This window comes from Dermacentor silvarum, chromosome 11, assembly GCF_013339745.2.
Source record: "Dermacentor silvarum isolate Dsil-2018 chromosome 11, BIME_Dsil_1.4, whole genome shotgun sequence".
In the NCBI taxonomy this organism is placed as follows: domain Eukaryota; kingdom Metazoa; phylum Arthropoda; class Arachnida; order Ixodida; family Ixodidae; genus Dermacentor; species Dermacentor silvarum.
Genome location: NC_051164.1, coordinates 89,814,628 through 89,841,455, shown reverse-complemented (window position 1 = coordinate 89,841,455; position 26,828 = coordinate 89,814,628). Strand labels below are relative to the sequence as shown.

Here is a 26,828-nt window from a genome sequence, read left to right as displayed (position 1 = left end):
CAACACTGAGGTTTGGTTGCTGTCGCGCAGGCAATCAAGAAAAGCAAGCATGTAAAACTACGACTGCCCCGGCCACCCACGAAAGCTAAACCCACCTGCACACCTTCTTACTGCACACCTCAAATTTTAACTAGATTTTCTCTCCATTTTAGGTAGGCTATCTCTCGGGATCTTACGGTACTAGGCTACTACGCTACAACTAAATTAACTATTGAAGTACGTCCTTCATTTTCTCCGGTAATAATTAACGTCTCCCCGAAATTAGGTTCGAAAAACACACTTCACTAGCAAACAGCAGCGCTCGTTTTTGTTCACTGTGCTACGTCCTTGTATGGAACTGCGCTGCCACAATACATCATACTTTACTATGCCAATTCAAACTCATGTAAGGTCGCTCCTTTGCGTCCCTCTAACGACTCTCTTAACGCGTTTTACTGTCCCAACCAGCCAACAGCCTTCGCATCGATATGCAAACACGCGCCCGCCTCACGCCGCCGATACGTGCCTGTACGCACACCCCCTTTGACACCGCGTTGTTTAACAACTCGCGCGACAGCAGCGAAGACGTCCTCGCGTCGACAACGGGAGGTCCGCCATCCTTGAACTCCCTTCTTCGGCTGCCTGGGCATCCAGGACAAGCACGCACGTACGGCTAAGCACGCCCGCCCATCGACGCGTGCTGACACTTCCTCGCTCGCGTACGTATTGCTGTGTGCGTGTACGTGTTCGCTTGTTATCGCGAAGAGCTATGTATAGTTGTGAATGAGACGACTGTCCGCATCGTATCGAGGTGTGTTGTTGCTCGTGCGCGTTCCGTAACTCTCACTAACGCCTCGTCGCCATCCTATCCTGGCAACCTCGAGAGGCTCTAAAGAGCAACACGGGATCAGTTTATGTGGCTAAGTTATTCTTACGGTTATTCTTACGAGACTACGGTTTCGTTAATTCCGCGGTAGGAGGCTGATTACTAGAAGAGGAAATGCAGGCCAACGTTTATTTTTATCTATATCCTCTGAATACTCCTTGTACAATATGCACATTGCCTTCAGCTTTTTTTTTTTTTTTTTGAAGTTCACTCGGAAGTGATTGCGCAAAATATTCATTTTGGGTAGGAAGTACGGTGCGTGTGTAACTATAATGAAGTGGTTTACTCTGATTCTTGGGATTCGCTTTCGAGAAATTTGACACTCAATTGATGTAGACTCTGTGTCGTCCCAGCCGGCGGAAAGCAACCTTGAAGTGTGTTTCGAAATCACTGAGATTGCGTGAAAATGCAGAACACGGCGGCAACTTGACAATGTACTGCACGTAGTTCCATCTTCATCTCTACGTTTAGTGAATGAAATGCAGTTTTTACCATAGCAAACATGAGGAGATAGTTTTTTCGTACATGGCGACGCAGCTTTTGGCGTCTAACCGTGGTAGGTAAATTTTAAATTTTTGTTTTGTTTTGTTTTACGTTTGTAACATATAACAGTAGACAATAAAAACCGAGCGATTATATCCCATCGCTGTATTCGGGTCTCAGGAGGATATATTATTATTTTACTAGGCGCGCAGAAGCGTTTTATATGGCTATTTCTTTTCTTCGCCCTCGGATACACGACCGGGTTAGAGAGGAAGAAGCGTTGAATCGGAATATTGCGTGCGGACCGACTGTTTCAATTCAACTTTTTCCTTTCGCCCTGTCTGTAAAATATGTAGTTCATGGCCTCGCGCTTTGCATCACTGCTCGTGCTCGGACGCATATGGGGAAGGAATGCCTCAAAGCACTTTCGCAAGCGTAAAGATGGCTGCGCGAACTAATCTAGTCCACGCGATTGACAGAACGTAAGCATCGTTACTGTGTTACCGCATGTGTAGTATAAGTTACGCATCTTGTGAACTTCATCCTGCGTTTGTTCATTGAATTCCCCGTGTTAAGCTACACGGTATAGCTATATAGCAGCGAACCTGACGCGTTTTTTATGCCGCGACATTTCCTTTGGCGGCTGTGCTTCGTGAAGGTCGTGGACCATCGATACCGGTCATAGGCACGCCTGCTATAGAACCCCTGTAAAGCTTTCTTCACCCGCAAAGCCCCTTCGATTGAAATGGAAGCGTTCCTCTCGTGTTGTGCCTGACGCGCTACGCGGCAGAGCCCAGTAACAGATCCGGTCACTCAAGTAGCCTAGAAACTTTTGACGGAGTCTGCACGTTGCGAGCACTTTTACCCTGCTTTCGCGGGAACACTAAACCATTCTTGCATTCAACAGCATGTCTAAGCGCCGCGTCGGCGATTATCTTCGCTGCGACCCGAGCGTGTATGTAATAGATCGATAGTGCCTCCTCTTCAAGGGCGAGTATGTATCTGAAGCTGCACCATGTTTACGCTTTCGAAAACGATCCCGCCCACGTCTGTCTTAGGGGAAGGTCTCGCGTACGCGAAGCCGATCACCCGTACACACTTCGTAGACCCTTTAGAACGATCACGCTCCCCGGTCGTTACGTAAACACGTGGTCCCCGTGATTACGCGTGTATCAGGTATCGTCTCCCCCTCCATGTTCGTCAGAAATCATCATCCCCCGCGGCGTTCGACCGAGCAATTGAGCTATCGCGTTTCACGCCGCACTATGTAAGTCGAGGTTGATTGTTTTTTTGAGGCAGCTAGCCAGACGCAGCCGCCGATCGTATCGTCTCTTAACGACGAAGCATGTACTACACGCACGCCCTTCATATGCATGAAGATTCGTGAGGTGCAGACACGGCTCTCGGGCGATGCGTGCTTGCCACGTGCAGAATGCGTGCAGTGGAGGGGAAGCTACTGGGTGTGCCGTGACAGACGTACGTGCGCAAGAACATGTAGTTCCGTCATTCGGTGTCGTCGTAGACAGGGTAGCACAGCACTCATCGACATTTGATATTGTGCTCTTCACGTTTTAGTTCCTTAGTTCCTGGCTGTCATGCTTAGTGTCACGCTTAGTTCCTGGCTGTCATGCAAGCAACACTCTTCCCAGCGGACTTCGAAAGTACGTGTGTTACGTCGTCTGCTATCACCAACAAATAGACGGAGTGCGCAAGAACATGCAGTTCTGTCATTCGACGTCGGTCACACAGTGTGTATCTTAGCACTCACGGACAGTTGAAAATGTGGTTCCCATCGCGTTGGCCGCGGGATTTCATAGTCGCCACCCATCATCGCGTCGATAGCTGCCGCGGTTTCTTTCGCAGCGGTTTCGTTTAGTGTCGTTTTGACTCAATGCGCACGTCGGCCGCGTGCCTAAAGAGCTGCCTAGTGGCCAGTGGCGCAACGACGGGGGGGGGGGGGGGGGGGGGGGGGGAGATTCGGGGGTTGAACCCCCCCCCCCCCTGAGGCCGACTTAACCCCCCCTTTGGTTTAACCCCTTTTCTTTCCTTACGCATTTGAGTGCTGCAACTAAGATGACGCGCAATCGTCTGCACACTCGCAAAAAGCGCATTTTTTTACAATTAATTTCCCGTGAAGAAATCGAAAGTAGTGCTGTTTAGATGGTATTGACAAGCTGTCAACCCCGCCCCTGGCAGAGATACTGGGTGCGCTACTGCTAGTGGCCATCCATGATCGCATAGATAGCGACCGCGATTTCGTCTGAAGTTGTTGCAGTGAACGGTAGTTTCGTTCTGACTCGGTGCGTGCGTCGGCCGGGTATGGTAGCGGCAAGTTGCCGCGCGTCAGCGCCTTGCCGCGAAGTCCACCGTGGCAATCGCGTCTCGCCGCGCAGCAGCGCGATATGATCTCGCGCGCTCTCGGAACGCGGAATCACCGTGAGCGAGAAGGGTGCGATCGGACAGCGTCCAGAAATCCCTCTAGAGTCCATAGAACCGCGAGAGACGACAATCGTCGATTGATAACGCGCAGACACGGCTCTCGGGCGATGCGTGCTTGCCACGTGCAGAATGCGTGCAGTGGAGGGGAAGATACCTGGGTGTGCCATGACGACGGAGGTACGTGCGCAAGAACATTAGTTCCGTCCATTCGGTGGTCGTCATAGACAGGGTAGCACAGGCACTCATTCGACATTTGATATTGTGCCTCTTCACGGTTTTAGTTCCTTAGTTCCTGGCTGTCATGCTTAGTGTCACGCTTATTTCCTAGCTGTCATGCAAGCAGCACTCTTCCCAGCGGACTTCGAAAGTACGTGTGTTACGTCGTCTGCTATCACCAACAAATAGACGGAGGTGCGCAAGAACATGCAGTTCTGTCATTCGACGTCGGTCATGCAGTGTGTAACTTACACTCACGGACATTTGAAAATGTGTTTCTCATGCTCACCCCCAAACACCCCCCCCCCCCAAAAAAAAAAAAAAAAAAAAATCTGTTTATCATGGGAAAACACTGTTCCTAGCGGACTTAAAACAATGTACGTGTGTATACGTCGTCTGCTCTACCATCACCAGCAGACGACAACACGGCCGCGGGTCACCACGTCGCGGAAGGTTACAGTGTATTAATGAGTTCGTTTCTCTGATTGGCTGATGAGGCTCCTAGCTATTGGCTGCACTGCACGGAGAGTGTACATCGAGTGCCACGCGCTGGGCCGGCGTAAGTAAAGAGAAAGGGAGGATGTGGAGGAGGGGTGGCTGTTTCCCAGGTGATCTCGTCTTTGCGTGCATGCGTTCTCGTGTACCGCATAATGATCTTGACACCGATTTTGGCGAGGCGCGCTTGACACGCATTTCGCGAAGCTGCGAGGCGCGGGCGGGGAGGATTCGTCCTTCGCAAAAACTACCACCGCCAATGTATATGTACCAGCACCGGGGAGCAGCGCGGTGATTAGCTCAGGGCGCACAACGAGCTTATTACTTATTCGTTTGCTCTTCTTCTTCTTCTTTTTTTTTTTTTTTCGTGCGTGACGCCGTACATGCGCTGCCTTTTTCGCCCTTTCAGCTGTGCACACACTTGGCGTCATTTCGCTCTGCACGAAGTGATGAATGGCAGTGACTGATTGCCTCGTCCGTTTGTCCCTGATCATTCGAGTCTCGGCAGATGCTTCTGCATCCATGCGGCGTTTGGCGTAGGTTCGCGTTTGGGCCGCTGCCAAAGTCCTTATGGGAACCGGGGCGCGTTGATGTTATCGACATCGGCTTATTGTAGCGGCGACTAGAGGTCGTTGATGTCCCGGACCTGATTGGTGACCTTAGGACACCTGATTGCATTGCAGCGGCGCATGCTGTGCTGGGCGTTTGAATTTTTTTTTTTTTTTTTTTTTTTGTCTCTGGGATTGTGACGAAGAGGTGCGACACGGACTTCGCTAAAAAAAAGAAAGAAAGAAAAGAAAAGAACGTGCCAGCTTGGCAGTAAAGATCGACCTGGCCCCACAGAGTTTGCTTTACCTAATAATCGCTGACCGTGCCATGATCGTGCTTTCTTCTCGCTACTTTCGGGTCCACGAAAGCCGCATTTTCATCGAGGTTGAAAAGCCGGTCTTGAGTTTTCCCGGACAATAAATGATACTTGATACTCTGTCTCGACTGCTCCTTATGATTCTAATATCGCCTCAGCACCCAAAATGTATCCGTGCCTTTTACCTACTCTTTGCGTGATGTGATATTTTTGCACACTTCTGTTTTCTTCTCGCTCAGGCACGTAGTTCGAACTAATGCTTTATGCCTTCCCAAGAATCCTAGCCCTTTCAACCTGTCAATCGTTCAGGGCACATACAAAAATAAGAAAAATCAGTTCGCAACGAGCTTGTAAACCAATAATAAAAGATAATAAAACTTGAATAAGTGCAGTGAAACTATGAGGAACCGTACAATTCTTACTGCTGCCTTCTTTTTCTCCCTCTTTTATTTATTTTCTTCCGTTCTTCCTCTGCGTACGTGTGAGTTCCAGAACATTCCAGGAGGATGAAAGCAGGAACCTTAATAATCAAATGCGACAGCTCGCTCTTGAGAGCGGCATGCCCTTAGCCGAATTTCTCGCTCTCTCTAGGTCTGCGAGGAAACCGTTTATTAGGCAACGCTTGTGAGAATCGCAGCTGCGCTGCGCTTTGTGGGTCTCTTCCGGTATTCGATCCGCGCAGCTCGCCAATCTGATTCACTAAACGTTTCGATTTCGCCAATTGCGCGACTAATATCATCCGTTCCGATGCTGCATCCGCTCCGCTCTAGCCGAATGTAAATGCAATATGATACCGTTCCGTACCATGGAAGCCATGAAGCAGGTAGGGAGGCTTTACGATTTGGTTTCGTCGTAGGCGTCAGCTTACATGCTTTACATACTGAAGCCCTGGACACCGAACGTTGGGAATGAATGTCAGAAAGTATAGCGAAAATGGATGCATACAAGCATAGACTCGCGTATCATTCTGTGGGTGCGTAAACATTCAAAAGCTGGGCTTCCGTAACACCTGGATGTTATTTCTCGTGTTCCAAGTCGCTGTGAACTTCCACCATGTTGTCAAGTTTGTCACATTCTCAGTTCCGACTACCTCTCAAGGCTATTGGGGCCTCTTTGATTGGCTATAAAAAAAACGTTAACATGGCACAATTAGTGTCCAGAAAGGACCCCCCGCAAACGTTAAGTGTGAAAGGGTGACGGCAAATCCGCTACGTATACACAAGGGCGAAAATTGTGGAAGTCGCATCGTTGAGCTAAAAAGCAGTTCCGATTAGGGTCTTGCCTTTGCATTTGTGGTCAATACAGCTTCGGGTAGGTGCCTGTGACGTCATCGACTTGCTAAACTGTGCTGCAGTGGGTTAAAATTACTTTGTGCTATCTTTGGGAGTCGTTGACCACTACATTTTTCTGTTAGCCGCGTGCACGAAGTCATAATTAGTCAGATTATCGTTCGCTTGCCTTCTTGTCATAAAAATAGGAATCGTTAGGCTACTTAGCCACTCATCTTTGCGCTGCGTTACTCTTAGCGCTTTCCATTAGGTTAACGAAGTTTGTTATCGAAGTTTCTGATCGCATTCATTACGCTTGAGGAATTTCATAACTAGCTTCACAAAGAACGGGCCGCTCTATAGAACGTTGTGCATGGTATATATAATTTCAATGGGTGCGACCATCCATACAATTTGACGGTCTTGAATTGACTTCTGTAAATTGCCACTGTTCTCAAGCGCGTTCCCGGAATTTCGAACGCAGCGACTAAGCATTAGTTTTTGGTAGGTGAACTTATATACTTTCTGGATATAGGCCCTGCAGTGTGCCTTTGTCGCGACAAGTTAAAAGGCCGCGCAGAACTAGAGCGCCGTCTTCTGATCACTCTGTGTAATTATACTGGGTGCGTTCCAAGACCCACTAGCAAACGACAGATTATACGATTGCTTGGTCAACTACTGCCGCTCGCGAACCAATGTCGTATCTCTTGTTGGTACAGCAACCAGCGAGCGAGAGACGATCTGCCACCACCGTGTACACTTACTCATATCTGATCACCTATACTGTGGCGACTCCATGCTATATCGTGACTGCTTTCTCGCGTACAGCAGACTGAGCCTCTGCCGCGAACAGCCTTGCGATCCCAGTAGCGGCGGAATTATTTTGAAGGAAGACGCATTAAGCTGGCTCTGTCAAGGCGCCCTAACCAGAAATCAGCACCCTTTGTAGGGAAAAAAGAAAAGAAAGAAAAGGACTCGTAATGGCTTGCTCGTGTTAGATACGACCATGACTGTACGGTAAACAAATTTAGGTTGTCAAAATTAATCCATAGCCTCTCGTAATGCTTTATCTCATATATTGTATGCTGCATTAGGTCGTCAAAATCAATCAATCAATCAATCAATCAATCAATCAAATTTTCTTATCGCAAGGGTTGAGGCTGTGCCTTTTTATTTTTTGTTTCGTCAAGCGAGAATAAACGCGTCCCGTTCACTCACCAGACGGGAGCTGACAGGCGGGTCAGCTGACCGGGCCATTGTCGAGTGGCCTGCAACTGCCATCCGAACCATATAACGGCGCAAACTTCTGCGCGAACTGAAGATGCGGTGACGGGACGGAAAGGAACGGGCCAGAAATGGGCGTGTGGCGTCCTGCAGACGAAGTGGGCTGCGAAGCAAACATAAACTGTTTCGCGTTGGCCATCTGCTGGGCGCGATACACGGCTATATTGGGGAAAGAAGAGGAAGACAAAGACGCGGCCATCGGCGGCCACGGAACAATGCTTCGGAACGAAGGACGGGCACCGACGCCTCCTCGTCCACTCCGGCCCTCGGGTCCTCCTCCCCTTGCGAGCACGCCGGAATCAGCGGCCGTCCACGACAGGCACGGCACTCGAGTCCAGACAATGGGCCGGGCCCGGCCCGGAGCCGGGCCGGAAGACAACATGAACAGCGGTGGCTCGCGGTCATGGTGGTGGTTTCAGCCCCAGAGTCTCTATCGGGCTTGAAGAGGCCAGCGACGGCTTTGTGAGTTAGTTCTGCGTCTTTCTTCTGTATATAGCGCCTTTGCAGGCTCCCGAGAGAAACTCGGCGTTGTTGCCAAGCGGCTGGCGTTCTGCTGCGCTGAAGACGAGCTCACGGGGAACGCAGCATGGAGGCCGCGTTATAACTCGAGGAGTAATGCAAAACAGAAAGAAAAAAAGAACGCACACACATAGTGCATTGGGGTACTGCGCTGTAACAGTTATTCCCGAGAACTATAGTCTTCTGACGTCCCTCATACGTAGTGGCCTGAGCAAATATATACGGACCAGGGATTCTGTGATAAAGCCAATTTTCGTCTCCGCCTGTGCATGTAACCTGAAATTGTGGATTGCAGTCAAAAATTAGGCAATGCAAACTTTCCATTGCGTTCGTCAATATCAGTTTGCGCTTCTGAATTACACATAAATAAGTTATTTCGTTCTTTCTTCCTATGCGACGATCTTGAGGTCCGTACACTTTTCTCTCGTGTTTTCGTACTATCTGTAGTTTTGACTCGTTGATCCCATGAACTCAGTCTGTCGATACAAACGCCCCGACAAACGCGTGTCCGCAGAACTATGAACAGCAGACGCTGCGTGTCTCCATGTCAGGTTTAGAGCAGCGATACCTCGATCTGTCGCGAAGAATGAGCGCCGATCGTGTCTCGATCATGTGGCGTAGTGTTTCTGTAGACGATCTATAGACTCTAAAAATTCATTTTCAATAGAGTATAGTAGTATTTCTACTGCGCTATACTTCCACGCCTGTACATTGCAACATCTCTTCGCTCAGCCACACGCTGTTTACAAACCCACCGACGGCCTCGTTCGACTACGTTAAGTTTCGTTAGCCCGCAACCACACGTAAACGTCAAGGGACTGTCAGCACCCAGCTCGACTTGGGGCCTCCATTAACGTCGCCGCGTAATCGAAAAAGCGTGCGCCGGAACAGTGGGGAGACGAATATTTCCTTCCCTCAGGTGCTTGCGCGAAGAAGACCTTGATCTTTGTTTTTTTCTCTCACGGCGGCTCGCATTAGCATGAGCTTCTGTCATGGTCACCACCAATGGGCGCGCGTCGCCTTCCTTCCTCTTACGCCAAGTCCTGGCTTTCGCGTGCCTGAGTTCCATCTATGTGGTTAGGGGCCTTTTTTTTTTTCCCCTCCCTTGCTGGCGATCGACAGGTGTTTAGGGTTGTTACTTTGCTCCGAAACGTTTGCGTGCTACTAACCACCGCGCACTTAACTGATTGGAGAGATAACGGAGCCGTAGCCTCTCTGCGGTTCACTTCGGGAGGGCGTGGGAAATGGTGGCCAACTGCGCGCATCAGCTGTTTGATGTGGTCTTAACTGCCAACCCACACATGAGGTTGCCGCGATCGTTTTGGCCCCTGTATAAGGTTCTTGATAGTTCTCAGAATTATGGCAGCCCGGCTGGCATGGTTTGATAACGTTGAGTAGTCAAGTGAGATAAAATTGAGTGCAATTGACCGCTATTGCTAGCTTCCTGAGCGATGGACTGCAGAGTGTACAGTGTTTTTAACTGCATATAGTCAAGGATGTTCTGGTAAGCAGGCGACTGAGTAGTCATCTATGATTGACTGATAATCGAATTTTTTTTCTTATCTAGCTTAATTAGCTTGAGTAGTGTCTAGTCTTTCCTCAGGCAGCCTGGAATAAGCCTAGGCGGTGTCTACGGATTCACATTTATGACCTTTGCATGAATTTTGCGTCGCCAAGTCGCATGATACCCGTGCAGTTAGTTATACTTCGTTATTCCCTTGCCGTACGAGCTTTCCTAAGACTAATTTTCTTAGATGACATCCATGTCATTACACCTTGGCCCAAACGCTTTAAGGTGACTCGCGTTACAAAAGTGACATTTACATTCCACATTCGCTTAGTGTCATTTCATTGCTGACTGTCCGTTACTGCTAGACTTGCGGTTGGTAACACAGAACAGATCGCCAGCGTCGTTCGCGCGTAGCCGGGTGCTTTCACGCTTTTTTCGCTTTGTCGAATTGCCCATTGTTTCGTTTTGAGTTGCTAAAAGCTGCCAGCTTCGGACGCCCCCACGCTTGGCACCGTTTCGTGTCGTGTCGGTGACACCGCCCGACGTGTCATCCAAAAACAGTAGCAACGGTGCTAACGCCCTGCCTGGGCTGGGACGCCGCTCTTGATATCGCCGAACAGAGGACCGCGGCGGGGTATCATCCGCTTGGCGCGCTGCCTACCATAGCGCCCTCCTGCCCCCCGGCCATTCACTTTCGTTGCACTTGCATCCACTCGTTCGAACATCCTTGGCTCATGACACTCGGCGGCGCGTTTCAGACCGCTGGTGTGGTGTGAAACCGCTCCGCGCTTGAGCTCATGCCAAGGTGAGTGCTGTTTTTGTTGTGAAGCAACTGTTTACGAACTCTGTGCGCTCGAGTCAACGCATAAGTGTCGGCGACGGTAGCACGTGGGAACCGCGTCGTATTTCCCAAGCGTATAGTCGCCTGTTTCAAGATCCTCGACTAAACTGTGAACTGGCGTCTATAGTAACCCTAGCAGCTAATTGATGGTGGAATATAGTTTTGTCATCATTGATACTGTCGAAAGAGATCGTTCTGAAGAGACGTTATTTTGTCTATAGTACGTCCCTTAGTCAGAGTGGGAACGTCGTTTATTTTCACTTGTCCCTTGAATCCTATTTAAAGAAAATGTGGTGAAGTGTGGTGGACAAAGTCATGTTTGTCGTTGGTACAATCCTGTTGAACATCGCTTTGTACTGGTGCATGTCCATGCGGTTTTGATTTAGCGTGTTGCTGCCTTGTATTCGCGCCTGAAATGCTGGAAAGACTTACCCAACGATAGCGCTCATTAAGCGAGCGTAAATAGGTCATATCCTTGATTTGTTTTGATGGGGGAGCATATATTGCCGACTCATAGCTGAGCATCGCTATAATAATCTGATAAGTGAGCCTTTAGCAGGCTTGTTAATTGCGCGTTATTTATAGAAATATATGATGGCGATGACCTGGATTTGGGTGCAGAAGTCGGGATCAGCATTACGTTTTGAGAAGTTCGATTGCCCTCGCGCCTTTTTGTCCGTGTCAGGTTTCCATTGTTTCGATTTCAATGTTGACGCAAAAGCCGGCTGCGGCTTCCGAATGAGGGACGGGTCAATGACTTCTCCTCCCCCCTTTCTTTGTTTGACAGCTGTTGTTTCGTACGTAAAGGCAGCGGTGACAGCACGGGCCAAGCATGCCCACACGAAACGCGGTGACGCCTGCCGTCCTGTGCTAGCAGTCCCGATATTAACCACAAACAAAACCACAGCGGGGTGCCATCCGTTTAGGGGCCAGCCCGCGAACCCACCCCTCCTGTCCCGACTGCTGCGTCGTCCTCGCACCCTCACCCTTATAGGCACGCTTCACACTTAACCGCTCTGGAATTCCCCGCGCAGCGTTGGGCAGGAACCACGTTCGAGTGACAGCGTCAAAAAGGCAAGTCCTTCGCTTCTGCGCGGCCTTTGCTTGTGTGTCGTGTGTGTGTGTGCAGACACCCCGCCGAAATCGTTTCCGACTCGCCGAGCAGAGCGAACCAGTTCGCTCGCTTGCTCGCTCGTTTGGTCGCCGCGCCGAAAATTGCGGCTCCGGCGTCGCCGTTGCGCGCGGCTCGCTACAAAACACGCGCGAATCCCGTCGAACGCAAAGCGGAACGCCGTTTTCACACGCACGCACGTACGCGTTTGGGTCCGGAGACGATCGCGAGGGAGCGTGCTCACGCGATGTTTCAGGAATGTCCGCTCATTTTCACATCTGCCCCCCTCCACCTCCTCCCTTCTGTTGCCTTATTCTCCCCTCTCGATTCGTCGGCTCTCGCCTGTCGGACTGCGCAGTGTACTTTCGTCCTGTTGTGCTTTTCGGGGCTTCAAAGAGACGGATCACTTATCGCGTTTTACGTTCATTGAACTGCGGGACGCTTCTTTTGTTGTTTTCACACTTCGTTTCCCGACGACTTCGTTTGTTTGATTCTTTCTTTTTTTTTCCGTTTTGCAATCGGCGTTGACGAATCGAGATGCTCTTGCACGGGCGTTGTTCGCTGGCATAGGCGTCATTTTCCTTAATAAACCACTACTACTTGTTCGCCGGCGCATTCAGTGTGTGGTGCTGCCGCCATCTGGCGAATTCGCGTGTCTAAAGCGATCGCATTTGATGCTTCTTGCATAGGGAAATAATTACAGCTCATCCCACCTTGCCTTGATGTATGGCTTGCCAATCCAGATGCTTTTCTAATGTGTACGTTGCCCAGTTAGCCGGGATGGCCAACTTGCTAACGTGCGGGCGACAAAATCGTGGAGGTTCGTTTGATATTCGTATTATTGCGCGAACTTACGAAATATTCAATATCAGTCGTAAGTTTAAGCATGGGTCAACCAAGAACGATGCCTAATAACAACTTAAGAGCAACTTATGCTGCAGATAGCTTAGTTTAATCAATACAATCGTAACACAACGTGTCTCTGCGCCGCGTACTGTATTCAGAAAGGGGATCTGTTAGCTCATTTAACCCTTTATGTTCAAAATCTCAGAATTTATCTGCCGAATGAAAGAACAAAAGTGTTTCGATTGCTTATTGTAGATCCGTTTGGTTATGTCATCTTGTGTTGTCAATGGAGTAACTTTTCGAACGTTCCGTCGTGGTTCCGATGAGATATACTTATGCTCGCTTGACTGACGCCGATCATCTTGTCACTGAACTCCTGTATCCATGAGAAACTTGAGCGCTCTGAAAGGAACTGGGCGAAATTTTGTTCTTTGTTCAGAAAACTTCTAGGAACGTCGCTGTCAATTACATCTTACCCGGTGACTGCGGTCAGTTGATCTAAGTTGGTTGATAGCGCTAAATATTTCTTCGCCGAGCGTACACGCCGTCTAAGTTCTCTCGAGCACATTCTGTCTCACGCTATAATGAGCACCCGCTGTAATTAACGCCTGGAGAAAGAAGACTCGTCTACGCGCTTCAGCGCCTTAACTTATAGTCGCGTCGCACGCCGCCTAATTATTTCGGGATCGATCCGTCGGCAGGTTGTGACAGGACCCGGAATTTCGTGCGCGATTGATTACCTGAAACGGACCCTCGCTGTCTCAAGGCCTCATATTTTGAGCCTCTGCTTGGCAAGGTGCAGTCGTGTTTCATTACGTTCAATGTCAGCAAGAGGCAGGGCATGTGGATGTCACTTTAAGTCGAAGGTTCAATCATATCTAGTCTCGAAACTTCACACGACCCCGTGTTGATAACGTGGCTAACGGGGTGTGTGGGGATGGGGATTTGCAGACGGTCTCATCACCTATATGCAGACAACGAAACTAACTAAAACTTCACTCTTTGAGCAGACCAAGCTGAAATCTATGCGCGCGCTGTATTAGCAAAGCCAGACAAACATCATCTTTAATCAACATCTTTTGCTCTTTCAGTCACCTTAGTCATGACCCCCCCCCCCCCCCCTTTTTTTTTTTTTTTCTGCAGCAGCGGGTGGCGATGATTTTCATCTTGTTGCTCACTGGTGGCGCGTCAATCTCTTAACCCTCCTGAGAAAGTTACCTGAGCCATCACCGGTTTATTCAATCACTCGATAGGCTGTGAAGAGATGTTTCGGAACAGGTGTGATTGAAAGGCTCTGTCGTTAAATCATGCATGAAATCAAGGGCGACGTCGCAAGAAGGAGGTTATTCGCGCAATTGCTGCTCGAGACTCTTCTAGTCTTCTTCTATAGTCTTCTTACTTACCTATTTCCAACTGCAGTTTCTATACCGTTCCTCCGCACGTATGTTCGTGCCTGTAAGTGAGAGTTTCAGGGTTACAGCATGCTTCGTTGTCCCAAGGGCGTCAACTTTGTCAACGTTGTCCCAAGCGCTCGAAAAACATGCTTTCGTTAGTGATGGCGCGAGTCGTGGCAGTACTTCGGTGGCAGCGGCTGGAGTCCAGTCGATTGAATTCCATATCATAGTCCGCAACGTGATAGCTGATACTCGGGCACTGCGATGCCGTTCAAGCTTTTGTTAACGGGAATTGTTCCAGTGAGCATTCCGCGCCGCAGCAACCATTATCATTGTTCAACAAATAACTCGTACCTGAGTCTCCTGTCACCTCCCACCCCTTTAAGTATATATATTTAAGTGCCATGAAGTCTTACAAAACGTATCGATTCATATTTGCAGGAGCCAAATGAAAACGGAACGCAATAAGCTCGCGCGTTTGTCTTGCCGGTGCTTTCCTTAGTTCTTCTGTCCTGCTCGATTTTAATTGAACTGTACAACTTGAGTGAGTTGAGACTGTGACTTGGACCACGCACCGCCGTGACGTCACGCAAAGGGCGAACGGCAGCAAGGGAGCTAGCGTTCAGTTTGACGCCTTTTGTCTTGAGGGGTCAACGTAATGACACTTTCTCAAAACAGCTAATTAGCGTGACGTCACGGTTCTAGTTACCGCGTTTTTTTTTTTTTTTTTTTTTTTTTTTGCGCTGTCGAGGAGGCGTTGGTCTTTTATCCGCTAACATAGCCTCCTGAAAACCTGCCTTGCCGAGCGGCAAACCTCGTCAGCTTTCCTTCGCAGAGACGCGTGTCGTCTCGCGACCTCGCAACACCCTTTGGATCCGCGGGCCGCTAATTGCGCGAACGAGGCATATAGTGGCAGCATTTCCTTTGCTTTTAATGCCGCCGTAGATATACGCATGCACGCAGCTCCGCTAAGGAGCCTCGTCGCAAAGAGCGCTGCTCCCTGGTGGGCTCGCCTAACTTTGTCTGTGTGTGACAGCCAGCGGCTTGTGCTACGTCCTTACTCCGCCTCGCCAATTCCGTGCAGTGAAGCGAAAGCTGCGGGTCGTGTCAGCCAATCAGGAACGAGAACCAGAACAAGGGACTCGCTCATTGTCACACTCTGATCGCCCTCCGCTCAACGCCGATTCGATAGAGCCTTCACGATCGGGTTTACTCCGTTTCATACATAGCGGGCGACGCTACGAAGGGTAGAGAGACTTTCCCGGACTGTTCGCATTCGCGACCAAGAGTGCGTTCGTGCATGAAAGAAGACGCATGGGTATGCGTCATGCAGTTCGATGCAACGATAAGTGTCGCGCTTTTGTGTCTCAAAATAGGACGTATTTACTACGCGGTAGGCTTCGCAGATGTGAACCTATTTGCCACCGAACGAGCGGAGTAACACGTTTCTTCGAGCAGCGGTCGCGCCACGCCGCTTGCGCCCGCGACTAAAGAGTGCGCGTCGCGTACGGGCAGCACAGATGTGCGTGATTTCACGAAACCTTATTTTCACAGATTTTCCTTCTAACATCTCAGGTTATTCCGTATAACATTTGGAGTAACTATTCCCTGTAGAGCGTTGCAGATCGAGCGCAACTGCAGGACGAAGCGCGCGCAGTAAGTCTTGTATAACCGCACTACTTGCGTAGCTTCTGCAGCGTTGCTTGCTGAGAATGCAAGGGAGCATGGCCTCTGAGATTCCGCGCGCTGGCGGGTTTTGCTTCCAGCGCCAGCTCTCTCGGAGGCTATGAATGGAGTACTATATTAGCGCGCATTGTGCGAACCTTACTTTTTTTTTTTTTAATTCTGGTACACCCAGCCGGCTACCGTTATGCATTGGCTGAAGCGAGTCCCTTGACGATCGCTGCATACTGCAGGGAATTGGCGAGTCGGGATGTACGATGCAATGCGTCACTCAACGCATAGGCGGTTTTGTCTTAATTGCACCCCGTGCACCGCGTCGTTCCTTACTTGAGCCGAGCGAAGCCGCGCAACAGCCTTCTGAGCTCGTACGTCGCATTCATTTGCCTTCGCCAGGCTTTTTTTTTTTTTTTTTCTCGCGATGTCGTTCATCCTTGACATCAGCAATGATGAGGAAAAAAGCCGGTTCGTCGTGTTTCGACTGTTTGTGGTACTTTTTTTCTTGCTTCGTGTTGGTTTCCTTAGCCACTATCCGCATTCTCCGGGTAATTCACGCAGCAACACTGTTGCTGCAAAGCAAATCAATCCTCGGAGAACTCTGGTGAACGGGTTGGAAGCGCTGTTTTTTGCGAGGCGCTAATCTTTCGGCAGAGAAACTAGTTTCGGTCTTGCTGGTTATCCTTCGCGCGATTCCCGCGAAACGTAAGCCTGTTTTATATATATATATATATATATATATATATGCGCACCATGCAGGAGGGACAAGAAGTTTACTTAATATACCGTTACGTGGACGCCAACCTGGGACGCGGCCTCTCGGAAAGTGTTACACACGCGAACTCATGATGTGTACTTCCGCCTCCTCATCGCATCCTGCAGTACCGCGTCACCCGGTGAGAAAGCGTTGCAGGACGTGAAAGCCAGTAACAGCATTTATACTTACGGTCTCTCGCAAAAGTGTAAAGGCCACACCGGTCTCGACCGGTTGAACCGCTTTAGCTTATCGTTGGAGCGGTGACTTCAAGCTTTCGCGAACTGTCCGTGATTTTTTATATCCGGTGTCTCGTGCTGAGCGTATGAGAATGAATCCCTTCCTCGCTGCAGACCATCGTTGGCTGGCGCAGTGATAACGCGGAGGAGCTAGCGGGCTTTGGCATTTACATCGTATGCACTAAAATATTCTTACACGGTCTGTGCTTTGGTGTGCATTAACCGGAGCGTGCGCGCGCGTCGCACAGTGTGAATCGCACTTGTCCAAAAGTGGTCCAGTAGACGGCTACGCACTGTGTTATAGCGTCCCAGTGGCTACGCAGTGATATAGCAGCTGGCTCCCAGATCCGTTTGTATCTGTTTGTTCAACTATGGCGTATGGACTGAGCATGTTGCATGACCATGCGTGGGCCTGTACTTTCTTGCGGGAAAAATGGCTACCGAATTGGCCTATAATTGACCGTTCTAGACAAGCGGGATTGCAGATTTGCAGCTGTACCGAATTCGGCGTCTCACTTAGTTAGGTTGGATCGCTTTACTGGCATTTACAATCGCTCTCTCGCCGCCCGCATGAGGGCTGTTTCGAGCAAAAGGGTGGATTTTGGGCGAACCCGCCAGCAGCGGCCGCAATCCGGTGGGTGTCGAAACGCAAGAAAACTCTCGTTTACAGTAGTTTGTGTGCACGCTAAAGAGCCGGAGGTGGTCAACATGAATAGTGAGCTTCACCCCACCATTACCGCGTCCCTCTTATTGAACTGCTTTGCAATTTCTGGGCGTTAAACCCCGTAATTTTCTTTTAATTTTCAACGCATTGCTGCACCGTCCACAGTATACCATCGCCTGCTTCGGTCGTTTATACTCGTTTCGTCCGCGTGTTATTATCAGTGCCAGACTGCTCCGCCGGCCTCACAGACACCAAACGTATCCCACCGGCAATCTTAGTAAACGCTACTAGTCGGCCTGTTCGTTAACGTAAGGTAAAGCCGACGCTCGGCGAAGCTACATTGTTTTTCCTGTGGCCCGCTGATATGCTGTTAGTTCCATCGCTGTGACGTTAGCGCCGACGTGCCCCGATCGTATATTGGGTACGTGCAATCCCTCACCGGCTGATACTTGTTGATTGCGCCTGTTGCGTTACTGTCTCTGCTATACGGTAGGGAGCTGTTCCATGCAATATCACTACGAGACCTCACTATGCGACCTGGTTAGCGTATGCATCTGTGCCGGTCGATGTCGTCGTTTTGTACGTGGTTAACGCGCACGCTATTTGTCCGCTTATCGTACACCATTCTTCGCGGACTGGAATTAATTGACCCCTAAATGAACTCCCACCATTTGGTTCATACGTATGGCTTTCGTTCAGGGGTCAGCTTGTATGTCGTATTCCCTTTCGACACATATCCTTGTAGGTTACCTTGCGCATACGTTCAATTGAAAGCCCTTTGAGTTCATTGACGCTTGGCTCCCGTCAGTGATTCAACCGGCAGCAGGCAGTGAGACGCGCATACAATCGGTTTGAAAAGTTCCGTGCATCTCATATATAAGACGTGCATCCCCTCGTTTCACATGCGTACGAATGACCATGCGGCCCCCAATGCTAACGAGGCGTTCGTTTACCTTCGCATTATTTCCTCTCTCGCGTTTTTCGTATTCACGCTCGTTTATCGCGATTTGCAGTGATTGAATTTCGAGAACTTAAAAAAAAAATTGGCAAGGAAAAAAGCTCTTCCCCTTGTTTGCTTCCCGTAAAGTACGTGTGTCTATTATTGAGATGCTTTCTGCCCGATTTCATTAGCGAAGAAGCCGTGACATCATTTATACCCGATCAATATGCCAACAGCTTCGATCATCTAGCACAGCGTTCCGCTTCATTAACGTAAGCTTCGTTTTTGTAATCTTCATAACGTAGGCTTCGTTTACGTTACAGGCAGGCTGCGTGCGCTTGTATTGCAGGCACGTGATGTAGTTACTGCGACTCCTTTTCTTCTATCCCTGTCATGCTGTGAAGAGTTTACGGGCCTGTATGCAATCTCTTTCATCTAGAACCTTCAATGATCCTTCTTGAGCGGGGCCTGATTGTTGCCGAGGCAACTGACACGCTATGCCGCAACCAAAAAGGAACCGTGTTGTTTCGCGCTGCCCTGTTTCGAGCATTCGAACCTGTACCAACGCAATCGCCTGTCGATCCTGTATACTGCTACGAAGAACGTGATCATTATATGCGGTAGCATGTATAGTGGCTCTCTCATTCCTGCGCCGTGAATAGCGTACATGTCTGATTTATTTTGATATTCGCCAGGGGGGTGACAAGAAACTGCAGATGCAGCTGCCTCCGGGTACTCTATTGCAGACAAGGCAAGGAGACTGTGGGTGCAATAAAGAAGCAAGATTGTCCCACGGCAGCTAATACGGCTCGCTTGAAAAGCCTTATTGTTCTAGGCGATAGCCTGCATTGCGGCTTCTTTACGGGTTCCATCGATGGTGCATTTTCTAAGCGTGATATCCGTATTGCAGCAGTAGCATGGCTGCCGCCCCCAATAAGGTGGTTGACTGTTGGAAGTCGATAGTGGAGCTCTTTCGTCACGCCAGCACTGCATGATCGTTAAAAGTGATACATGCCTGAAGTTGGACTCCTGAGCAGGAATCGTCAGTATTTTGTTCCTGAAGGCGACCTGAAGACTGTCGTGGCTGCTAAGGTGCCTCAATTAATAAACCTGTTAATTACTCGATATGCATGTATACAGCCCTTTCGGCCCAAGCCTTGATTAGCACATATGCGCAAGTTGCTAGTGCAGCTATAACGCGTCTCAATTTTCTCACGATAAGCCTGTATGTTTCCTAGCAGTAGATTGTAGAAATCTAGCTAGCCAGCTCGCCCGACTGGAAAGTCATAATTAAAATGCTTGACCGCTACAGAGAATACCGTTGTGCGTGGCTCTTTCGTTAAGGAGCTGTCAGCACCATTTACTCGGCGTGGCCTGAACGACGTGACCGCCACAACAAACCGGCACAGCTAAAAGCACCTGGTCGTCATTGCAATCGATAAACCCGTACGTTGCCCTGCGCCACGACTGTAAGAACGCGTGCGCGTGATCACCCCCTGTAGCTGAACCTCGCCACTGAACTAAAACGTCGCGACGCAGCTAAGAGCGCTCGCCTTCCTGCGGCCGGACCTCTGAGTGCCTCCAGATATACGGAGTCGCCGTATCCTTTTTGCTAGATTGTTTGTACGCGATTATTTGGATCTGTGCTCGGCCAGTTACAGCCCGATCTCTCGCTTCTGCGCCTTATTTGCGAAGATGAATCATTGATTCTCGCTGCTTTCTTTGTTCTGTATTTTTCTGCTCTCCAAGGCTTTCCAACAAGACCGGTGCTGCGAAAGCTCTCGCGCTTCGGTGGCTACACGGGCACCGACTAAGAACGCTCGTTAATTGCTAGACCCGAGTGCCATTACCGGCGCTCTTTGCCTCCGCTTTCCTTAATGCTGCACTTTCTTGCCATAAAGGAGCGGCTGTTACCCGCGTCTTGCATGGGTATACCACGGCGCACTTACCGCGCTACGCGGAAACTTGTTCACGCGAAGCCAACGGCATCGACGACGAAAAGGGAGGCTCGAGGCATCGCCGTATGCGTGCGCAGGCGGCGGCAGTTGACATCAAGAAGTAATTACGACCCACGCAGAGCGCGAGCTACTACGGCACGAAGGCGACATCCTTCTTTAAAGCGAACACCGATACGACTCTCGGCGCGTACAGCCTGACAAGCGAAATGGGCCCCGGAGAAAAGAAGCCAGGGGCCGTTAGCGTTTTATTTACGCCGCTCCCTGGCATTCGACTCGGTCGCTGTGGCTGTTGTCTACGCGTCGAGCAGCTGTCTGAAAGGCGCCAGACTTACTGTTTTAACTGAGCGTGTGTCGTATGTGTGCGTGTGTGCGCGTCTGTCCCTTCGTCGCTGTAGCTTTTGGCCCTGCTGCTGTTAGCTGCCGCTAGGGCGCGCAGCGGAGGCTGAGTGGCCGAGCTGCGCTTTTGCGAGGCTAATGGTTTGAAACAACGCTTCGAAGAAAGAAGAGAAAGAAGTCGAGGGACTGTAGCTTCGAGAGGAAGCGCTGCGTTTGCTTTGTGTACGGTGTCCTTCGCGGGTTACCGCTGTGTTTGATGCAGCAGTGATGAACGTTTCTTCCGAATGGTGTCGGGATCCACAAGCGCGTGCGTGGAAAGGTTGGAGTGGGGTCTTACTTCCCTTCGTCGTGAGCTTGAAGATTGTCGCCTTTCGAAGTAACGCGAAGACCTGCAAAGGTCGCGAGGCTCCTGGTCTGTGCGAGGGTACCGATCTGTCTTCGGCGTTGTAAGTTCTGTACTGGTAGAAAGCCCGCTGAACGTCGCTGCGCATTGAAATCTGGTGCGCGCATGCGCGAACATTGCGGCGACCGTGTGCGAAACCCGGTGCATATCTTTGTACTCTGTATTCAGACCTGGTCTCGTCTAATTAGGTAGCAATTTCGAAGTGATTTCTCACCGGCAATCTGATTTTTCGACTCGTTCGTGGGACGCAATGACTGTATGAATTTCAATTGAGAACGCTTTCGTGGTTGGGCCAATGTTTGCCATGATTAGTCAAGTTGCGTAGACGAAGTGATGTATGAACGTTTGTCATCTTTATTTTGGTCGCCTGGCCTGCGGCAGTGAGTTGTTTAGTGGTAGATCATTTTGCCTCAGCTTACTGGTTGTTTGGTCCGTGGTTATTTTCAAGGAGCCAAGCCCGCTGAGTGAGGAAGCTTATACGATAACTAATATCAACGTTTTATATTTTAATGTCTCGCTTAGCAAGCAACCAGCTTATTTCTTCGCTTTTCTGTTCGCAGGAAAGGCCGTTGAAAACCTGACCCACGCCAGTGACCATGGCCCGCAAGCAACTCCTTGTAGCCTGGAAGGCCCTACGGAGGGTCCTTCTATTGGTCTGCGTCTGGATGGGCGTCTGCTACGCCGTGTTCCACTTCACTCACGGAGCCGGCAACTCGTTCCTGATTGGGCCCTTTCAGCGATCCTTGCTACAAACAGCAGCGCCTCCTGAACATCATGTACCCGTGGAACCGGTCAAATCCGTACCCACCTCGAAACTTGAGTCCTCCACGACTTCGCAACGCGACACGACGCCCGACGGCAAAGCACTCCTAAACCTGCGTCCTCACGTCGACATATCTCCTTCCGTCTCCATGAAGGAGTTCCTGTCGAAACTTTCGAACATGTCGAATATACCCAGAGCCTACTGGGAGAACGGTCGCAAGCCTCCCATCAGCTCCAAGAGTTGCGTCAAATTTCCCGAACTATACGACCTGTCCTTCAACAACCTCTACTGGCAGAAGCTGTCCATCCGGAACGGCACCTTCTATATCTACGGCGCGTACTTCGACAACCGGGCGCGAGTTGGCAACGTTCCTCTGGTGCGCATCCTGGTCATGGCCGACAGGATTAAGCCGCCGCCGACGTTGTGCCAGTTGTGGTACAACAATGGCGCCTACCCCACCATCTCCACCACCAAGTACACCTACGCCTGGTACTCCAAATGGGGCAACTACCAGGACGGCATCCTGCAGCCGTTCATCGTGACCTGCAAGGCGCCATACCTGAACACGAAGCGCGAAGCGCCAATGTCCGTCTCCTTGGTGGAGAAGCAGTGCGACAAGCCCACGAACAACGTGCGCGTCGTGAACAACCGGCCGGCCGTCAAGCAGGACTTCGCCGTGTGCGTCAAGGGCCTGGACTTCCTCAAGGACGACCTGAGCGTGCGCCTCATCGAGTGGATCGAGCTGCTCAACATTCTGGGGGCCAAGAAGATTTTCCTGTACGAGCTCGAGATTCACCCCAACATATCCAAGACCCTGCAGTACTACCAGCAGAAGGGACTCGTCGAGCTCACGCCGATCACGCTGCCCGGTGGCCAGCCCAACCTGCCCGGCCTGCGGCACAACTTCCTCAGCATGAAGCTCACCCACAAGCGCCAGAACGAGCTGATCCCGTACAACGACTGCCTCTACCGGAACCTCTACTCGTACCAGTACATCGTTCTGCTGGACATCGACGAGGTCGTCATGCCCGTGCAGCACCACACCTGGAAGGAGCTGATGACCGACGTCGTGCCGATGGCCCTGCAGCAGAAGAACTACACGAGGGCCAGCTACAACGTCCGCAACGTCTACTTCCTCGACGACATGATGAACGACGATGCCAAGCACACCGTTCACGAGGTGGGCATCCCGGGATACATGCACATGCTGCAGCACGTGTACCGCGCCAAGAACTTCACCAAGCCCGGCTCGTACGTCAAGTGCTTCCACAACGTGGAGCGCATCGTGTCCGTGCATAACCACTTCCCGCTCAACTGCTTCGGGACGTGCACCACGTACAGCATCGACACGCCGTACGCCCAGCTGCAGCACTACCGCAAGGACTGCGTGGGGCCCCTGAAGAAGAGCTGCAACAGCGACTTCAAGGTCTACACCGTCAAGGACACCACGATATGGAGGTACAAGGACGAGCTCATACAGAGGGCCACCAAGGCACTTAAGGATCTAGGCTTTTTCTCATAGCATCTAGTGATCAAATTTTAATAATTATGCAAGAACACAAATGATACAACGTGCCAGGACCCCGTCTGAACCTGTAGTGGTTCGAGCGCGTTCTTTCCGGCGTCGACTTTGCGCCGGGAAGAATTGTTCGCTACACGTCGGGACTCGGCAGTGTAATCCTCGCAGTGTCTAGTGATCAAACGTGTGGTGTTGCTGGCACAGGAAGTCCCTGCCAGTCGTTCGTGTGCCTGCGGTGTGTTGGTGCTGTGCTTTTCTATGCGGCTTACAAGTACGTATGTGTGTGCGTGTGCGCCAAGGGCACTTAAGGACATCGGTCGCGCTGTGTCGTGGCGTCTAATGATTATCTGTCGTTGTACGCGTGACGTCAGCTCGAGCGCCGCTAGTTTAGTGCCTATAATGTGCGGGTTGTGCCCTTCGCTTAGTGCGTGGTTACAGACTGCGAAAGGTAACCCTGGGCTCTTAAGGCGTGTGCCCACGTCGCTTCTCACCGACTGTCTCTAGTTATTGCGAATCGTACGGTTGTGCGGAGAAATCTGCCTGGACACTGTGTGCTTCATGTTGTGCCCGCCTTATCTGGATTGTATTAGCACCTTTATTGACGGACATTTTTTTTTCTTGTGCCATAGCGTTCCTGGAGTGCCACGCGCGTGGTAAAAGTGTAACGACTGGTGTTGTCACGAGTTGGAAGTGTATACGTTTTTGGTTGAGCCTGGTGAACACTTGAGAGAAACTGTTGTTGGATCTTTTGTTGCTAGTACTGTCAGTCCTGTTTGTCAACTTTTTTTTCCCTCAGTTGTACAGACTTCGTCTCGTTTAAGGTGCAAGTTGCGAATGGTGTTTTTTGTCACTATGTACAAAGACTAACACTCATTTGTGACGTTAGAGTCGTGCGGATTGTGCTGGAATTGTTGTTTTGCGTGAGTCGTAGCCATGATGCATTCATTCTGATGGTTCTCGATGGCATGGCTGTGGTCGAGCGATTTTTTTTTTTTATGCCTTGCCAAGAGCGCCTGCTAGATGTTTTGGTTAGTTATCGCGTCCTTGTTCTCACTTAAGTGTGATAAGTCCGTCACACCATTTTTTTCCTCCTCCGCCTGTCCACCTGCGGTTGCATCGCAGATGTGTATTTATTACTGTGATTCCGAGCCCAGGACGTGGAAACCTCGGGCAGGCTTAGTTAAGGCTTAGAAACTGGAGTGGCATCATGGCTACCCCAGCGCAGTATTCAGCGCCGATGTGTGGCGTTTATTGTACATAAAGAAAATACATTCAGGAAAATGTTCTTTCGGAGAAACGTGCTGGTCATAACTGAGTTCATTCCTGTAGGATAATTTTTTCTTGCTGTTTTCTTTTTTATTTTTATTTTTCGTCGCACGATGTTTGTATACGAACAAGGGGACGCTGGGGGGCGTGGCCTGATCGCGCGACATCCGTCTCTACGAGTTGTCGCTACAATAAACATTTTATTTGTTAAAAAATAACCGGCCTACTGTGCCTTGCTTGTGTTGTGCTGTTTGCCAACCGAACAGCTCAAGCTATATTTTGTACGAAGGCAACAGTGAATTCGTTTATCTCCCATTCGACGTCACATATACAGGGTGTTTCACCGAACACTTTCAAAAACTTTTAACTGTTACCAGTGGCAGTTAGTACAATTGTAGTTCATGACATAGTCTAGTCAAAGAGGCGGACGTTACCTGCCCCCAAAAAGTGAAATGCATTATCGACCAATTAACAAAAATTCACTAATTAACTTATTAACTAATTACCTTATAGCCCATATTGCAATTTACAAATTCTAGCCGTGCAGTTCGCAAGGCTTATCCATTTGGAACGAATTCTCAGGATGACACCAGTTTCGAGATATTAATTCCCGAACTTTGCGGAGAAATGCATTGGCGTTCCAGTTGCTTTTGTGCTTCAATGCCTAAAACCGCGCTTTGTGAAGAAACCGCGGGCAACCATCAAAATTTTTGTGTTCGCTGAAACGCCCTGTATGTTCTCCAATTTTGTCTTGCTTTGATGCTGCTTGACGTGTTTTATCATCAGAAAACGTGGACTGGACGAGCGCGAACTACCAGTTGTGTGTGATTTCGACAGAGGAGTAAACAAACCAACTAGTCCTCAAATATGTACTTGTGAGAGTATTAATTACTATGCAGACTTTAAATGTCTTAAGACAGTAGACCAGAACACTTGCGAACAAGCGTTTAGACACACATACGAGCAGAATTTTTACTCTGCGGTCGGTGGGAGTTATCCAATTAAAATGGGACAGCGCCGGCCCATTGAACAGTAGTACGACACTTTTCAGCACTGCAATAGCTATAGTACGAAAACAAAGCAAATAAAAGTATGTGCTTTTCTTTTTGTAATTGTCGACGCCTTTTCTTCGTCACATTCGTCGTGGTGGCTGAATGGTCATGGCGTTGCGTTGCTGTGCGCAAGGTCGCGGGTTCGCTTGCCTACTGAATTCCCATGGAGGTGGAACGAAGAGGCGCTCATGCACCGGACCCTGGGTGCGCGTGAAAGAACCCCAGGTGGTAAAAATTATTACTTGATTAAGGTGTGGTAAAACTACATCATTTCACACCGGGAACTGTCCATCGTATAACTATAGTGTACTAGAATATGGGGTAGTCTGTTCAAGGAAAACTCACTGCTGCCGCACTTGACGTCAAAAACCACGAGATGGCGCCATCAGAGCATAGCCTGCGGACGACCACGTACCATGGAGAACAAAAAAGAACCATGGACATTTACAAGAATGAGAAGAAAGACATTAGAAGGGAGAGTCTGTACGATAACACTAAGGGTAGTGCCTTGCTATTTGAGGCTCGAGCCGGTTGCCTAAGGACAAAGACATACCGGAGGAAATATTCACATGGCGTGGACTTGTGCGCATTACAACACAGACAACGCAAACACCCCAGAGTCGTGGGAGTCCCTGCTACGTAACTCCGAGCCAGCAGACCAACGCCGGCTCATCCAGCGTGCGGTGGGGGCCGCGGAATCCCAAGGGATCCCCGCCGACCTCCTCTAAGCCAGCGCAACCGGTCCTTGGACTGGTCCCCTCTTTTTGGGCGAAATAAAGAATTCACTACCACCAAGGTCAGAACTTTTATTCAGGCGGACCACTCAGATTTTCTATCCTATTATATGCATCTCTATGAGGCACTGTCCGCGGGCATTGTTGTTTGAAAAACTACCCGACGTACTAGGAAACTGGAACACCGGAATAGCGAAAAAGGCGGGTAGTTCCAACTTCCAAAGTAGTTTTGTGAAGGAGTCGGCGACCGGAGACTCGCGGTCTGGGTGCGGCCTAGGAAATCGTCAGGCAGCCTGTGGCACATCTAGGGAAATATACACTGCTCCACCCTATTAAACTTTCTAGGCCTAATAGGTTTGAAATGTCTGTAAGACTGTGTCGCATACC

General features: G+C 49.9%; 1 protein-coding gene across 11 annotated transcripts in view; it reads left to right on the top strand.

Annotated features, from left to right (window-relative positions):
* LOC119433313 (uncharacterized) overlaps nt 1–25,767 on the top strand; it is a 233,416-nt gene extending 207,649 nt beyond the window's left edge. For 10 of the 11 annotated variants that reach the window (XM_037700460.2, XM_037700459.2, XM_049659100.1 and 7 more), the window contains one exon: nt 21,668–25,767. In XM_037700460.2, coding sequence (XP_037556388.1) covers nt 21,704–23,392 — 1,689 coding nt within the window. In that variant the 5' untranslated portion in view covers nt 21,668–21,703 and the 3' untranslated portion in view covers nt 23,393–25,767. Of the gene's footprint in view, nt 1–8,062; nt 8,378–21,667 lie in introns of those variants that run through there. The other variant, XM_037700461.2, reaches the window with a different exon arrangement.
* The last annotated feature ends 1,061 nt before the right edge of the window (nt 25,768–26,828 follow it).